Raw genomic sequence first — 17,739 nt, forward strand, 5'->3', positions numbered from 1 at the left:
TGGTACCCCTTACGTTTTTTTTTTTTGGGCGAAAAATTAAGTTTCTCCAATCTTCCCAAAACTCTGGATTCTGATAGAGGGCCATGAGACTTAGACCTGAGTGCAAAAATGGAGGCTCTAGCCCCTTCCAGAGCTGAGATATCGAAACTCAAAAATTCGGCCCGAAAAAAAAACGACAGTGGTACCCCTTACGTTTTTTGTTTTTTTTTGCCGAAAAATTAAGTTTCTCCAATCTTCCCAAAACTCTGGATTCTGATAGAGGGCCATGAGACTTAGACCTGAGTGCAAAAATGGAGGCTCTAGCCCCTTCCAGAGCTGAGATATCGAAACTCAAAAATTCGTCCCGAAAAAAAACGACAGTGGTACCCCTTACGTTTTTTTTTTTTGGGCGAAAAATTAAGTTTCTCCAATCTTCCCAAAACTCTGGATTCTGATAGAGGGCCATGAGACTTAGACCTGAGTGCAAAAATGGAGGCTCTAGCCCCTTCCAGAGCTGAGATATCGAAACTCAAAAATTCGTCCCGAAAAAAAAACGACAGTGGTACCCCTTACGTTTTTTTTTTTTGGGCGAAAAATTAAGTTTCTCCAATCTTCCCAAAACTCTGGATTCTGATAGAGGGCCATGAGACTTAGACCTGAGTGCAAAAATGGAGGCTCTAGCCCCTTCCAGAGCTGAGATATCGAAACTCAAAAATTCGGCCCGAAAAAAAAACGACAGTGGTACCCCTTACGATTTTTTTTTGGGTGAAAAATTAAGTTTCTCCAATCTTCCCAAAACTCTGGATTCTGATAGAGGGCCATGAGACTTAGACCTGAGTGCAAAAATGGAGGCTCTAGCCCCTTCCAGAGCTGAGATATCGAAACTCAAAAATTCGTCCCGAAAAAAAAACGACAGTGGTACCCCTTACGTTTTTTTTTTTTGGGCGAAAAATTAAGTTTCTCCAATCTTCCCAAAACTCTGGATTCTGATAGAGGGCCATGAGACTTAGACCTGAGTGCAAAAATGGAGGCTCTAGCCCCTTCCAGAGCTGAGATATCGAAACTCAAAAATTCGGCCCGAAAAAAAAACGACAGTGGTACCCCTTACGTTTTTGTTTTTTTGCCGAAAAATTAAGTTTCTCCAATCTTCCCAAAACTCTGGATTCTGATAGAGGGCCATGAGACTTAGACCTGAGTGCAAAAATGGAGGCTCTAGCCCCTTCCAGAGCTGAGATATCGAAACTCAAAAATTCGTCCCGAAAAAAAAACGACAGTGGTACCCCTTACGTTTTTTTTTTTTGGGCGAAAAATTAAGTTTCTCCAATCTTCCCAAAACTCTGGATTCTGATAGAGGGCCATGAGACTTAGACCTGAGTGCAAAAATGGAGGCTCTAGCCCCTTCCAGAGCTGAGATATCGAAACTCAAAAATTCGGCCCGAAAAAAAAACGACAGTGGTACCCCTTACGTTTTTTTTTTTGGGTGAAAAATTAAGTTTCTCCAATCTTCCCAAAACTCTGGATTCTGATAGAGGGCCATGAGACTTAGACCTGAGTGCAAAAATGGAGGCTCTAGACCCTTCCAGAGCTGAGATATCGAAACTCAAAAATTCGTCCCGAAAAAAAAACGACAGTGGTACCCCTTACGTTTTTTTTTTTGGGCGAAAAATTAAGTTTCTCCAATCTTCCCAAAACTCTGGATTCTGATAGAGGGCCATGAGACTTAGACCTGAGTGCAAAAATGGAGGCTCTAGCCCCTTCCAGAGCTGAGATATCGAAACTCAAAAATTCGGCCCGAAAAAAAAAACGACAGTGGTACCCCTTACGTTTTTTTTTTTGCCGAAAAATTAAGTTTCTCCAATCTTCCCAAAACTCTGGATTCTGATAGAGGGCCATGAGACTTAGACCTGAGTGCAAAAATGGAGGCTCTAGCCCCTTCCAGAGCTGAGATATCGAAACTCAAAAATTCGTCCCGAAAAAAAACGACAGTGGTACCCCTTACGTTTTTTTTTTTGGGGCGAAAATATAAGTTTCTCCAATCTTCCCAAAACTCTGGATTCTGATAGAGGGTCATGAGACTTAGACCTGAGTGCAAAAATGGAGGCTCTAGCCCCTTCCAGAGCTGAGATATCGAAACTCAAAAATTCGGCCCGAAAAAAAAACGACAGTGGTACCCCTTACGTTTTTTTTTTTTGGGCGAAAAATTAAGTTTCTCCAATCTTCCCAAAACTCTGGATTCTGATAGAGGGCCATGAGACTTAGACCTGAGTGCAAAAATGGAGGCTCTAGCCCCTTCCAGAGCTGAGATATCGAAACTCAAAAATTCGGCCCGAAAAAAAAACGACAGTGGTACCCCTTACGTTTTTTTTTTTTTTTTGCCGAAAAATTAAGTTTCTCCAATCTTCCCAAAACTCTGGATTCTGATAGAGGGCCATGAGACTTAGACCTGAGTGCAAAAATGGAGGCTCTAGCCCCTTCAAGAGCTGAGATATCGAAACTCAAAAATTCGTCCCGAAAAAAAACGACAGTGGTACCCCTTACGTTTTTTTTTTTTGGGCGAAAAATTAAGTTTCTCCAATCTTCCCAAAACTCTGGATTCTGATAGAGGGCCATGGGACTTAGACCTGAGTGCAAAAATGGAGGCTCTAGCCCCTTCCAGAGCTGAGATATCGAAACTCAAAAATTCGGCCCGAAAAAAAAACGACAGTGGTACCCCTTACGTTTTTTTTTTTTGGGCGAAAAATTAACTTTCTCCAATCTTCCCAAAACTCTGGATTCTGATAGAGGGTCATGAGACTTAGACCTGAGTGCAAAAATGGAGGCTCTAGCCCCTTCCAGAGCTGAGATATCGAAACTCAAAAATTCGTCCCGAAAAAAAACCGACAGTGGTACCCCTTACGTTTTTTTTATTTTTGGGCGAAAAATTAAGTTTCTCCAATCTTCCCAAAACTCTGGATTCTGATAGAGGGCCATGAGACTTAGACCTGAGTGCAAAAATGGAGGCTCTAGCCCCTTCCAGAGCTGAGATATCAAAACTCAAAAATTCGTCCCGAAAAAAAAACGACAGTGGTACCCCTTACGTTTTTTTTATTTTTGGGCGAAAAATTAAGTTTCTCCAATCTTCCCAAAACTCTGGATTCTGATAGAGGGCCATGAGACTTAGACCTGAGTGCAAAAATGGAGGCTCTAGCCCCTTCCAGAGCTGAGATATCAAAACTCAAAAATTCGTCCCGAAAAAAAAACGACAGTGGTACCCCTTACGTTTTTTTTATTTTTGGGCGAAAAATTAAGTTTCTCCAATCTTCCCAAAACTCTGGATTCTGATAGAGGGCCATGAGACTTAGACCTGAGTGCAAAAATGGAGGCTCTAGCCCCTTCCAGAGCTGAGATATCAAAACTCAAAAATTCGTCCCGAAAAAAAACCGACAGTGGTACCCCTTACGTTTTTTTTATTTTTGGGCGAAAAATTAAGTTTCTCCAATCTTCCCAAAACTCTGGATTCTGATAGAGGGCCATGAGACTTAGACCTGAGTGCAAAAATGGAGGCTCTAGCCCCTTCCAGAGCTGAGATATCGAAACTCAAAAATTCGTCCCGAAAAAAAACCGACAGTGGTACCCCTTACGTTTTTTTTATTTTTGGGCGAAAAATTAAGTATCCCCAATCTTCCCAAAACTCTGGATTCTGATAGAGGGCCATAAGACTTAGACCTGAGTGCAAAAATGGAGGCTCTAGCCCCTTCCAGAGCTGAGATATCAAAACTCAAAAATTCGTCCCGAAAAAAAACCGACAGTGGTACCCCTTACGTTTTTTTTTTTGGGCGAAAAATTAAGTTTCTCCAATCTTCCCAAAACTCTGGATTCTGATAGAGGGTCATGAGACTTAGACCTGAGTGCAAAAATGGAGGCTCTAGCCCCTTCCAGAGCTGAGATATCGAAACTCAAAAATTCGGCCCGAAAAAAAAACGACAGTGGTACCCCTTACGTTTTTTTTTTTTTTTGGGCGAAAAATCAAGTTTCTCCAATCTTCCCAAAACTCTGGATTCTGATAGAGGGCCATGAGACTTAGACCTGAGTGCAAAAATGGAGGCTCTAGCCCCTTCCAGAGCTGAGATATCGAAACTCAAAAATTCGGCCCGAAAAAAAAACGACAGTGGTACCCCTTACGTTTTTTTTTTTTGGGTGAAAAATTAACTTTCTCCAATCTTCCCAAAACTCTGGATTCTGATAGAGGGTCATGAGACTTAGACCTGAGTGCAAAAATGGAGGCTCTAGCCCCTTCCAGAGCTGAGATATCGAAACTCAAAAATTCGTCCCGAAAAAAAACCGACAGTGGTACCCCTTACGTTTTTTTATTTTTGGGCGAAAAATTAAGTTTCTCCAATCTTCCCAAAACTCTGGATTCTGATAGAGGGCCATAAGACTTAGACCTGAGTGCAAAAATGGAGGCTCTAGCCCCTTCCAGAGCTGAGATATCAAAACTCAAAAATTCGTCCCGAAAAAAAACCGACAGTGGTACCCCTTACGTTTTTTTTTTTGGGCGAAAAATTAAGTTTCTCCAATCTTCCCAAAACTCTGGATTCTAATAGAGGGCCATGAGACTTAGACCTGAGTGCAAAAATGGAGGCTCTAGCCCCTTCCAGAGCTGAGATATCGAAACTCAAAAATTCGGCCCGAAAAAAAAAACGACAGTGGTACCCCTTACGTTTTTTTTTTTTGGGCGAAAAATTAAGTTTCTCCAATCTTCCCAAAACTCTGGATTCTGATAGAGGGCCATGAGACTTAGACCTGAGTGCAAAAATGGAAGCTCTAGCCCCTTCCAGAGCTGAGATATCGAAACTCAAAAATTCGTCCCGAAAAAAAAACGACAGTGGTACCCCTTACGTTTTTTTTTTTTGGGCGAAAAATTAAGTTTCTCCAATCTTCCCAAAACTCTGGATTCTGATAGAGGGCCATGAGACTTAGACCTGAGTGCAAAAATGGAGGCTCTAGTCCCTTCCAGAGCTGAGATATCGAAACTCAAAAATTCGGCCCGAAAAAAAAACGACAGTGGTACCCCTTACGTTTTTTTTTTTTGGGGCGAAAAATCAAGTTTCTCCAATCTTCCCAAAACTCTGGATTCTGATAGAGGGCCATGAGACTTAGACCTGAGTGCAAAAATGGAGGCTCTAGCCCCTTCCAGAGCTGAGATATCGAAACTCAAAAATTCGGCCCGAAAAAAAAAACGACAGTGGTACCCCTTACGTTTTTTTTTTTTGGGCGAAAAATTAACTTTCTCCAATCTTCCCAAAACTCTGGATTCTGATAGAGGGTCATGAGACTTAGACCTGAGTGCAAAAATGGAGGCTCTATCCCCTTCCAGAGCTGAGATATCGAAACTCAAAAATTCGTCCCGAAAAAAAAACCGACAGTGGTACCCCTTACGTTTTTTTTTTTTTTTTGCGAAAAATTAAGTTTCTCCAATCTTCCCAAAACTCTGGATTCTGATAGAGGGCCATGAGACTTAGACCTGAGTGCAAAAATGGAGGCTCTAGCCCCTTCCAGAGCTGAGATATCGAAACTCAAAAATTCGTCCCGAATAAAAAACGACAGTGGTACCCCTTACGTTTTTTTTTTTGGGCAAAAAATTAAGTTTCTCCAATCTTCCCAAAACTCTGGATTCTGATAGAGGGCCATAAGACTTAGACCTGAGTGCAAAAATGGAGGCTCTAGCCCCTTCCAGAGCTGAGATATCGAAACTCAAAAATTCGTCCCGAAAAAAAAACGACAGTGGTACCCCTTACGTTTTTTTTTTTGGGCAAAAAATTAAGTTTCTCCAATCTTCCCAAAACTCTGGATTCTGATAGAGGGCCATGAGACTTAGACCTGAGTGCAAAAATGGAGGCTCTAGCCCCTTCCAGAGCTGAGATATCGAAACTCAAAAATTCGTCCCGAAAAAAAAACGACAGTGGTACCCCTTACGTTTTTTTTTTTTTGGGCGAAAAATTAAGTTTCTCCAATCTTCCCAAAACTCTGGATTCTGATAGAGGGCCATAAGACTTAGACCTGAGTGCAAAAATGGAGGCTCTAGCCCCTTCCAGAGCTGAGATATCGAAACTCAAAAATTCGTCCTGAAAAAAAAACGACAGTGGTACCCCTTACGTTTTTTTTTTTTGGGCGAAAAATTAAGTTTCTCCAATCTTCCCAAATCTCTGGATTCTGATAGAGGGCCATGAGACTTAGACCTGAGTGCAAAAATGGAGGCTCTAGCCCCTTCCAGAGCTGAGATATCGAAACTCAAAAATTCGGCCCGAAAAAAAAACGACAGTGGTACCCCTTACGTTTTTTTTTTTGGGCGAAAAATTAAGTTTCTCCAATCTTCCCAAAACTCTGGATTCTGATAGAGGGCCATGAGACTTAGACCTGAGTGCAAAAATGGAGGCTCTAGCCCCTTCCAGAGCTGAGATATCGAAACTCAAAAATTCGGCCCGAAAAAAAAACGACAGTGGTACCCCTTACGTTTTTTTTTTTGGGCGAAAAATTAACTTTCTCCAATCTTCCCAAAACTCTGGATTCTGATAGAGGGTCATGAGACTTAGACCTGAGTGCAAAAATGGAGGCTCTAGCCCCTTCCAGAGCTGAGATATCGAAACTCAAAAATTCGGCCCGAAAAAAAAACGACAGTGGTACCCCTTACGTTTTTTTTTTTTTGCCGAAAAATTAAGTTTCTCCAATCTTCCCAAAACTCTGGATTCTGATAGAGGGCCATGAGACTTAGACCTGAGTGCAAAAATGGAGGCTCTAGCCCCTTCCAGAGCTGAGATATCGAAACCCAAAAATTCGGCCCGAAAAAAAAACGACAGTGGTACCCCTTACGGTTTTTTTTTTGGGCGAAAAATTAAGTTTCTCCAATCTTCCCAAAACTCTGGATTCTGATAGAGGGCCATGAGACTTAGACCTGAGTGCAAAAATGGAGGCTCTAGCCCCTTCAAGAGCTGAGATATCGAAACTCAAAAATTCGTCCCAAAAAAAAAACGACAGTGGTACCCCTTACGTTTTTTTTTTTTGGGCGAAAAATTAAGTTTCTCCAATCTTCCCAAAACTCTGGATTCTGATAGAGGGCCATGAGACTTAGACCTGAGTGCAAAAATGGAGGCTCTAGCCCCTTCCAAAGCTGAGATATCGAAACTCAAAAATTCGGCCCGAAAAAAAAACGACAGTGGTACCCCTTACGTTTTTTTTTTTTTGCCGAAAAATTAGGTTTCTCCAATCTTCCCAAAACTCTGGATTCTGATAGAGGGCCATGAGACTTAGACCTGAGTGCAAAAATGGAGGCTCTAGCCCCTTCCAGAGCTGAGATATCGAAACTCAAAAATTCGGCCCGAAAAAAAACGACAGTGGTACCCCTTACGTTTTTTTTTTTTGGGCGAAAAATTAAGTTTCTCCAATCTTCCCAAAACTCTGGATTCCGATAGAGGGCCATGAGACTTAGACCTGAGTGCAAAAATGGAGGCTCTAGCCCCTTCCAGAGCTGAGATATCGAAACTCAAAAATTCGTCCCGAAAAAAAAACGACAGTGGTACCCCTTACGTTTTTTTTTTTGGGCGAAAAATTAAGTTTCTCCAATCTTCCCAAAACTCTGGATTCTGATAGAGGGCCATGAGACTTAGACCTGAGTGCAAAAATGGAGGCTCAAGCCCCTTCCAGAGCTGAGATATCGAAACTCAAAAATTCGTCCCGAAAAAAAAAACGACAGTGGTACCCCTTACGTTTTTTTTTTTGGGCGAAAAATTAAGTTTCTCCAATCTTCCCAAAACTCTGGATTCTAATAGAGGGCCATGAGACTTAGACCTGAGTGCAAAAATGGAGGCTCTAGCCCCTTCCAGAGCTGAGATATCGAAACTCAAAAATTCGGCCCGAAAAAAAAACGACAGTGGTACCCCTTACGTTTTTTTTTTTGGGCGAAAAATTAAGTTTCTCCAATCTTCCCAAAACTCTGGATTCTGATAGAGGGCCATGAGACTTAGACCTGAGTGCAAAAATGGAGGCTCTAGCCCCTTCCAGAGCTGAGATATCGAAACTCAAAAATTCGGCCCGAAAAAAAAACGACAGTGGTACCCCTTACGATTTTTTTTTGGGTGAAAAATTAAGTTTCTCCAATCTTCCCAAAACTCTGGATTCTGATAGAGGGCCATGAGACTTAGACCTGAGTGCAAAAATGGAGGCTCTAGCCCCTTCCAGAGCTGAGATATCGAAACTCAAAAATTCGTCCCGAAAAAAAAACGACAGTGGTACCCCTTACGTTTTTTTTTTTGGGCGAAAAATTAAGTTTCTCCAATCTTCCCAAAACTCTGGATTCTGATAGAGGGCCATGAGACTTAGACCTGAGTGCAAAAATGGAGGCTCTAGCCCCTTCCAGAGCTGAGATATCGAAACTCAAAAATTCGGCCCGAAAAAAAAACGACAGTGGTACCCCTTACGTTTTTTTTTTTTTGCCGAAAAATTAAGTTTCTCCAATCTTCCCAAAACTCTGGATTCTGATAGAGGGCCATGAGACTTAGACCTGAGTGCAAAAATGGAGGCTCTAGCCCCTTCCAGAGCTGAGATATCGAAACTCAAAAATTCGTCCCGAAAAAAAAACGACAGTGGTACCCCTTACGTTTTTTTTTTTTTGGGCGAAAAATTAAGTTTCTCCAATCTTCCCAAAACTCTGGATTCTGATAGAGGGCCATGAGACTTAGACCTGAGTGCAAAAATGGAGGCTCTAGCCCCTTCCAGAGCTGAGATATCGAAACTCAAAAATTCGGCCCGAAAAAAAAACGACAGTGGTACCCCTTACGTTTTTTTTTTTGGGTGAAAAATTAAGTTTCTCCAATCTTCCCAAAACTCTGGATTCTGATAGAGGGCCATGAGACTTAGACCTGAGTGCAAAAATGGAGGCTCTAGACCCTTCCAGAGCTGAGATATCGAAACTCAAAAATTCGTCCCGAAAAAAAACGACAGTGGTACCCCTTACGTTTTTTTTTTTTGGGCGAAAAATTAAGTTTCTCCAATCTTCCCAAAACTCTGGATTCTGATAGAGGGCCATGGGACTTAGACCTGAGTGCAAAAATGGAGGCTCTAGCCCCTTCCAGAGCTGAGATATCGAAACTCAAAAATTCGGCCCGAAAAAAAACGACAGTGGTACCCCTTACGTTTTTTTTTTTTTGCCGAAAAATTAAGTTTCTCCAATCTTCCCAAAACTCTGGATTCTGATAGAGGGCCATGAGACTTAGACCTGAGTGCAAAAATGGAGGCTCTAGCCCCTTCCAGAGCTGAGATATCGAAACTCAAAAATTCGTCCCGAAAAAAAAACGACAGTGGTACCCCTTACGTTTTTTTTTTTTTGGGCGAAAAATTAAGTTTCTCCAATCTTCCCAAAACTCTGGATTCTGATAGAGGGCCATGAGACTTAGACCTGAGTGCAAAAATGGAGGCTCTAGCCCCTTCCAGAGCTGAGATATCGAAACTCAAAAATTCGGCCCGAAAAAAAAACGACAGTGGTACCCCTTACGTTTTTTTTTTTGGGTGAAAAATTAAGTTTCTCCAATCTTCCCAAAACTCTGGATTCTGATAGAGGGCCATGAGACTTAGACCTGAGTGCAAAAATGGAGGCTCTAGACCCTTCCAGAGCTGAGATATCGAAACTCAAAAATTCGTCCCGAAAAAAAACGACAGTGGTACCCCTTACGTTTTTTTTTTTTGGGCGAAAAATTAAGTTTCTCCAATCTTCCCAAAACTCTGGATTCTGATAGAGGGCCATGGGACTTAGACCTGAGTGCAAAAATGGAGGCTCTAGCCCCTTCCAGAGCTGAGATATCGAAACTCAAAAATTCGGCCCGAAAAAAAACGACAGTGGTACCCCTTACGTTTTTTTTTTTTGGGCGAAAAATTAACTTTCTCCAATCTTCCCAAAACTCTGGATTCTGATAGAGGGTCATGAGACTTAGACCTGAGTGCAAAAATGGAGGCTCTAGCCCCTTCCAGAGCTGAGATATCGAAACTCAAAAATTCGTCCCGAAAAAAAACCGACAGTGGTACCCCTTACGTTTTTTTATTTTTGGGCGAAAAATTAAGTTTCTCCAATCTTCCCAAAACTCTGGATTCTGATAGAGGGCCATAAGACTTAGACCTGAGTGCAAAAATGGAGGCTCTAGCCCCTTCCAGAGCTGAGATATCAAAACTCAAAAATTCGTCCCGAAAAAAAAACGACAGTGGTACCCCTTACGTTTTTTTTTTTGGGCGAAAAATTAAGTTTCTCCAATCTTCCCAAAACTCTGGATTCTGATAGAGGGCCATGAGACTTAGACCTGAGTGCAAAAATGGAGGCTCTAGCCCCTTCCAGAGCTGAGATATCGAAACTCAAAAATTCGTCCCGAAAAAAAAACCGACAGTGGTACCCCTTACGTTTTTTTTTTTGGGCGAAAAATTAAGTTTCTCCAATCTTCCCAAAACTCTGGATTCTGATAGAGGGTCATGAGACTTAGACCTGAGTGCAAAAATGGAGGCTCTAGCCCCTTCCAGAGCTGAGATATCGAAACTCAAAAATTCGGCCCGAAAAAAAAACGACAGTGGTACCCCTTACGTTTTTTTTTTTTTGGGCGAAAAATCAAGTTTCTCCAATCTTCCCAAAACTCTGGATTCTGATAGAGGGCCATGAGACTTAGACCTGAGTGCAAAAATGGAGGCTCTAGCCCCTTCCAGAGCTGAGATATCGAAACTCAAAAATTCGGCCCGAAAAAAAAACGACAGTGGTACCCCTTACGTTTTTTTTTTTTGGGCGAAAAATTAATTTTCTCCAATCTTCCCAAAACTCTGGATTCTGATAGAGGGTCATGAGACTTAGACCTGAGTGCAAAAATGGAGGCTCTTGCCCCTTCCAGAGCTGAGATATCGAAACTCAAAAATTCGTCCCGAAAAAAAACCGACAGTGGTACCCCTTACGTTTTTTTATTTTTGGGCGAAAAATTAAGTTTCTCCAATCTTCCCAAAACTCTGGATTCTGATAGAGGGCCATAAGACTTAGACCTGAGTGCAAAAATGGAGGCTCTAGCCCCTTCCAGAGCTGAGATATCAAAACTCAAAAATTCGTCCCGAAAAAAAACCGACAGTGGTACCCCTTACGTTTTTTTTTTTGGGCGAAAAATTAAGTTTCTCCAATCTTCCCAAAACTCTGGATTCTAATAGAGGGCCATGAGACTTAGACCTGAGTGCAAAAATGGAGGCTCTAGCCCCTTCCAGAGCTGAGATATCGAAACTCAAAAATTCGGCCCGAAAAAAAAACGACAGTGGTACCCCTTACGTTTTTTTTTTTTGGGCGAAAAATTAAGTTTCTCCAATCTTCCCAAAACTCTGGATTCTGATAGAGGGCCATGAGACTTAGACCTGAGTGCAAAAATGGAAGCTCTAGCCCCTTCCAGAGCTGAGATATCGAAACTCAAAAATTCGTCCCGAAAAAAAAACGACAGTGGTACCCCTTACGTTTTTTTTTTTTTGGGCGAAAAATTAAGTTTCTCCAATCTTCCCAAAACTCTGGATTCTGATAGAGGGCCATGAGACTTAGACCTGAGTGCAAAAATGGAGGCTCTAGCCCCTTCCAGAGCTGAGATATCGAAACTCAAAAATTCGTCCCGAATAAAAAACGACAGTGGTACCCCTTACGTTTTTTTTTTTTGGGCAAAAAATTAAGTTTCTCCAATCTTCCCAAAACTCTGGATTCTGATAGAGGGCCATAAGACTTAGACCTGAGTGCAAAAATGGAGGCTCTAGCCCCTTCCAGAGCTGAGATATCGAAACTCAAAAATTCGTCCCGAAAAAAAAACGACAGTGGTACCCCTTACGTTTTTTTTTTTGGGCAAAAAATTAAGTTTCTCCAATCTTCCCAAAACTCTGGATTCTGATAGAGGGCCATGAGACTTAGACCTGAGTGCAAAAATGGAGGCTCTAGCCCCTTCCAGAGCTGAGATATCGAAACTCAAAAATTCGTCCCGAAAAAAAAACGACAGTGGTACCCCTTACGTTTTTTTTTTTTGGGCAAAAAATTAAGTTTCTCCAATCTTCCCAAAACTCTGGATTCTAATAGAGGGCCATGAGACTTAGACCTGAGTGCAAAAATGGAGGCTCTAGCCCCTTCCAGAGCTGAGATATCGAAACTCAAAAATTCGGCCCGAAAAAAAAACGACAGTGGTACCCCTTACGTTTTTTTTTTTGGGCGAAAAATTAAGTTTCTCCAATCTTCCCAAAACTCTGGATTCTGATAGAGGGCCATGAGACTTAGACCTGAGTGCAAAAATTGAGGCTCTAGCCCCTTCCAGAGCTGAGATATCGAAACTCAAAAATTCGTCCCGAAAAAAAAACGACAGTGGTACCCCTTACGTTTTTTTTTTTGGGCGAAAAATCAAGTTTCTCCAATCTTCCCAAAACTCTGGATTCTGATAGAGGGCCATGAGACTTAGACCTGAGTGCAAAAATGGAGGCTCTAGCCCCTTCCAGAGCTGAGATATCGAAACTCAAAAATTCGTCCCGAAAAAAAAACGACAGTGGTACCCCTTACGTTTTTTTTTTTGGGCGAAAAATTAAGTTTCTCCAATCTTCCCAAAACTCTGGATTCTGATAGAGGGCCATGAGACTTAGACCTGAGTGCAAAAATGGAGGCTCTAGCCCCTTCCAGAGCTGAGATATCGAAACTCAAAAATTCGGCCCGAAAAAAAAAACGACAGTGGTACCCCTTACGTTTTTTTTTTTTGGGCGAAAAATGAAGTTTCTCCAATCTTCCCAAAACTCTGGATTCTGATAGAGGGCCATGAGACTTAGACCTGAGTGCAAAAATGGAGGCTCTAGCCCCTTCCAGAGCTGAGATATCGAAACTCAAAAATTCGGCCCGAAAAAAAAACGACAGTGGTACCCCTTACGTTTTTTTTTTGGGCGAAAAATTAACTTTCTCCAATCTTCCCAAAACTCTGGATTCTGATAGAGGGCCATGAGACTTAGACCTGAGTGCAAAAATGGAGGCTCTAGCCCCTTCCAGAGCTGAGATATCGAAACTCAAAAATTCGGCCCGAAAAAAAAACGACAGTGGTACCCCTTACGTTTTTTTTTTTTTGGGCGAAAAATTAAGTTTCTCCAATCTTCCCAAAACTCTGGATTCTGATAGAGGGCCATGAGACTTAGACCTGAGTGCAAAAATGGAGGCTCTAGCCCCTTCCAGAGCTGAGATATCGAAACTCAAAAATTCGTCCCGAAAAAAAAACGACAGTGGTACCCCTTACGTTGTTTTTTTTTGGGCGAAAAATTAAGTTTCTCCAATCTTCCCAAAACTCTGGATTCTGATAGAGGGCCATGAGACTTAGACCTGAGTGCAAAAATGGAGGCTCTAGCCCCTTCCAAAGCTGAGATATCGAAACTCAAAAATTCTGCCCGAAAAAAAAACGACAGTGGTACCCCTTACGTTTTTTTTTTTTTGCCGAAAAATTAAGTTTCTCCAATCTTCCCAAAACTCTGGATTCTGATAGAGGGCCATGAGACTTAGACCTGAGTGCAAAAATGGAGGCTCTAGCCCCTTCCAGAGCTGAGATATCGAAACTCAAAAATTCGGCCCGAAAAAAAAACGACAGTGGTACCCCTTACGTTTTTTTTTTTGGGCGAAAAATTAAGTTTCTCCAATCTTCCCAAAACTCTGGATTCTGATAGAGGGCCATGAGACTTAGACCTGAGTGCAAAAATTGAGGCTCTAGCCCCTTCCAGAGCTGAGATATCGAAACTCAAAAATTCGTCCCGAAAAAAAAACGACAGTGGTACCCCTTACGTTTTTTTTTTTGGGCGAAAAATTAAGTTTCTCCAATCTTCCCAAAACTCTGGATTCTGATAGAGGGCCATGAGACTTAGACCTGAGTGCAAAAATGGAGGCTCTAGCCCCTTCCAGAGCTGAGATATCGAAACTCAAAAATTCGGCCCGAAAAAAAAACGACAGTGGTACCCCTTACGTTTTTTTTTTTTTGGCGAAAAATTAAGTTTCTCCAATCTTCCCAAAACTCTGGATTCTGATAGAGGGCCATGAGACTTAGACCTGAGTGCAAAAATGGAGGCTCTAGCCCCTTCCAGAGCTGAGATATCGAAACTCAAAAATTCGTCCCGAAAAAAAAACCGACAGTGGTACCCCTTACGTTTTTTTTTTTGCCGAAAAATTAAGTTTCTCCAATCTTCCCAAAACTCTGGATTCTGATAGAGGGCCATGAGACTTAGACCTGAGTGCAAAAATGGAGGCTCTAGCCCCTTCCAGAGCTGAGATATCGAAACTCAAAAATTCGTCCCGAAAAAAAAAACGACAGTGGTACCCCTTACGTTTTTTTTTTTTTGGCGAAAAATTAAGTTTCTCCAATCTTCCCAAAACTCTGGATTCTGATAGAGGGCCATGAGACTTAGACCTGAGTGCAAAAATGGAGGCTCTAGCCCCTTCCAGAGCTGAGATATCGGAACTCAAAAATTCGTCCCGAAAAAAAAAACGACAGTGGTACCCCTTACGTTTTTTTTTTTTGGGCGAAAAATTAAGTTTCTCCAATCTTCCCAAAACTCTGGATTCTGATAGAGGGCCATGAGACTTAGACCTGAGTGCAAAAATGGAGGTTCTAGCCCCTTCCAGAGCTGAGATATCGAAACTCAAAAATTCGTCCCGAAAAAAAAACAAAAGTGGTACCCCTTACGTTTTTTTTTTTGGGCGAAAAATTAAGTTTCTCCAATCTTCCCAAAACTCTGGATTCTGATAGAGGGCCATGAGACTTAGACCTGAGTGCAAAAATGGAGGCTCTAGCCCCTTCCAGAGCTGAGATATCGAAACTCAAAAATTCGTCCCGAAAAAAAACCGACAGTGGTACCCCTTACGGTTTTTTTTTTTTTGGGCGAAAAATTAAGTTTCTCCAATCTTCCCAAAACTCTGGATTCTGATAGAGGGCCATGAGACTTAGACCTGAGTGCAAAAATGGAGTCTCTAGCCCCTTCCAGAGCTGAGATATCGAAACTCAAAAATTCGTCCCGAAAAAAAAACGACAGTGGTACCCCTTACGTTTTTTTTTTTGGGGCGAAAAATTAAGTTTCTCCAATCTTCCCAAAACTCTGGATTCTGAAAGAGGGCCATGAGACTTAGACCTGAGTGCAAAAATGGAGGCTCTAGCCCCTTCCAGAGCTGAGATATCGAAACTCAAAAATTCGTCCCGAAAAAAAAAACGACAGTGGTACCCCTTACGGTTTTTTTTTTTTGGGCGAAAAATTAAGTTTCTCCAATCTTCCCAAAACTCTGGATTCTGATAGAGGGCCACGAGACTTAGACCTGAGTGCAAAAATGGAGGCTCTAGCCCCTTCCAGAGCTGAGATATCGAAACTCAAAAATTCGGCCCGAAAAAAAAAACGACAGTGGTACCCCTTATGTTTTTTTTTTTTTTGGGCGAAAAATTAAGTTTCTCCAATCTTCCCAAAACTCTGGATTCTGATAGAGGGCCATGAGACTTAGACCTGAGTGCAAAAATGGAGGCTCTAGCCCCTTCCAGAGCTGAGATATCGAAACTCAAAAATTCGGCCCGAAAAAAAAACGACAGTGGTACCCCTCAATATCTGAGATATTGAGATCCCACATAGCATTTATGCCATTTATGCTTGATTTAAATTGTGCAATTCTACAGTCGATTTTTAACTTTAATTAATAAGTTCAATCATTCTATTTTACATACAAACTATGAAATACTGGTAAAATATATACAAAATGTAAATATACCTTAGAAAATGTTGCTTGCTTCTGTGTTTACATTGAAGAGAAGCATGGCAGCACTTCACTCCAGAGTTTTATATATATATATATATATATATATATATATATATATATAAAATCACTACATGCAGAGCTTTACTGGCATTTGATTGGATGACAAACGTCCAATCTCATGAACTGCAGGCGTTAAACTAGGTGAAATGCTCCAGAAGTTAAAAAAGGGGGCTGACATGTGATGTCCATTGTAATGGACACAGGGTCTGAATGAGTTAATAAATAAATAATATTTAATTATAATTCGTTGTGATTGATTATTGATCTACACAATTGATCTAATTTTGCCTACCTGTATGGAGGACCGAGTATAGTTCGTTGTATTCAGTTGTCCATACTGACCATTGGCAACTCAGTCCCTTTACGGGTAATTTTAATCTATGTATGCGATTACTGGACATATTCATGACCAGTTATTAAATTATATTTTCCTTTTATTTGAGCGAAGAATCACTACAAGTATTTATTACAACATAGAGAGGTTTATAGTGTTTGTCAGTTATAAAAAAAATCTCCATCTCCTAATTTTGTTCTCTCTTTTGTAGCAACGAGAGCGTTTCCTGAGACACAGTGACACTGGACCCAGCCGTCCCTTCGACTGGTCGACTCCAAATCCAGCACTGCCTACTGTGATAAAGAGCAGCCAAACCAGATCGACCATCAGCACACGACCACGAGCGTGGAGTGTCCGGACCTTCCAGGATCTCCTTCCTCCTCTTCCTCAACTCCATAAGAAATGGTGCAGCTGGAACGCAAACAGCCCTTTCACCAAGCTGGTGGACAGTGTGAGTAATGACACATAAGCTCTTTTTAATCACATAAAAATATTAATCAAATTTCATTAGTGAGAGAAAATTACAAATTCTTACAAATGTGTAAAATTGACAACCAATCTTTCGGGCCCATAAATACGCCCTCGGCTCTTAACGATGACCACGATGAAGAACATTCATCATCATTTTTTTCTTTATCACTTTTTGTTTCATTCAAATGTGTAAGCATTGCTGGTGGCAAAAAAAGTAAATAAAAAAAAAATCAATTGCTTTCAATGTTTAGAATACAAGTGTTTTTCTTTCATGCTGTAAGCTATACAAAAAAAGTCAAATATAGTAAAAATATGTTCATCAATATTGATTATATTATCATTATTATGATTATTATCAAAAATCCAATTTAAAACAACTTTTTGTCTATTTGACTGTATTTTAAAATATAATTTATTTCTGTGAAGTCAAAGCTGAAATTTCAGAAGCCATTACTCCAGTCTTCAGTGTTTGCGACACAAACTACATTATTTTGTATTTTGAGAACTGTAACGTCCCAGTATTATTAAAGTTGTCATCAGGCATGTACATAATGATTATCAAATGAATGACAAAATGAATGACAAATTAAAAGGTTTAAAGGGATAGTTTACTTTAAAATGAAAATTCTGTCATCATTTACTCACACTCAAGTTGGTTCAAACCTGTATGCTTTTCTTTCTTCTGTTGGACACAAAGGAAGATATTTTGAAGAATGTCGGTAATCAAACAGTTAACTGGAGCCATTGACTTCCAAAGTAGGAAAAAAAAAATTCTACGGAAGTCAATGGCTCCAGTTAACTGTTTTATTACCGACATTCTTCAAAATATCTTCCTTTGAGTTCAGCAGAAGAAATGCATACAGGTTTGAAACAAGTTACAACTTGAGGGTGAGTAAATGATGACAGAACTTTCATTTTAAAGTGAACTATCCCTTTAAGGTTTAAAGGAGTCTACGGTCAGAAAAATAAAGTAACTCTTTTGAAGAGACCGTCAATGTTTCTCATTACTACAATATGAAATATCAACAACAGGAAAGAAAATAGTTTTGTTGTATTTTTAGAATAGATATAGTAATGAAAAAAAGTTTTTTTCAATTTTTTTTTTTTTTTTGTTATTTACAATGACAATGTA

General features: G+C 40.7%; 1 protein-coding gene across 1 annotated transcript in view; it reads left to right on the forward strand.

Annotated features, from left to right (window-relative positions):
• The window catches only part of LOC120469599 (uncharacterized), a 45,173-nt gene that overhangs the window by 25,490 nt on the left and 1,944 nt on the right, over positions 1 to 17,739 (forward strand). Inside the window, exon 6 of the mRNA XM_039658688.2 lies at positions 16,348 to 16,587. Within this exon, the coding sequence (XP_039514622.2) occupies positions 16,348 to 16,587 (240 nt within the window). The remainder of the gene's footprint in view (positions 1 to 16,347; positions 16,588 to 17,739) is intronic.

The sequence above is a fragment of the Pimephales promelas genome, chromosome 4 (genome assembly GCF_988280905.1).
Source record: "Pimephales promelas chromosome 4, fPimPro1.hap1.1, whole genome shotgun sequence".
In the NCBI taxonomy this organism is placed as follows: Eukaryota; Metazoa; Chordata; class Actinopteri; order Cypriniformes; family Leuciscidae; genus Pimephales; species Pimephales promelas.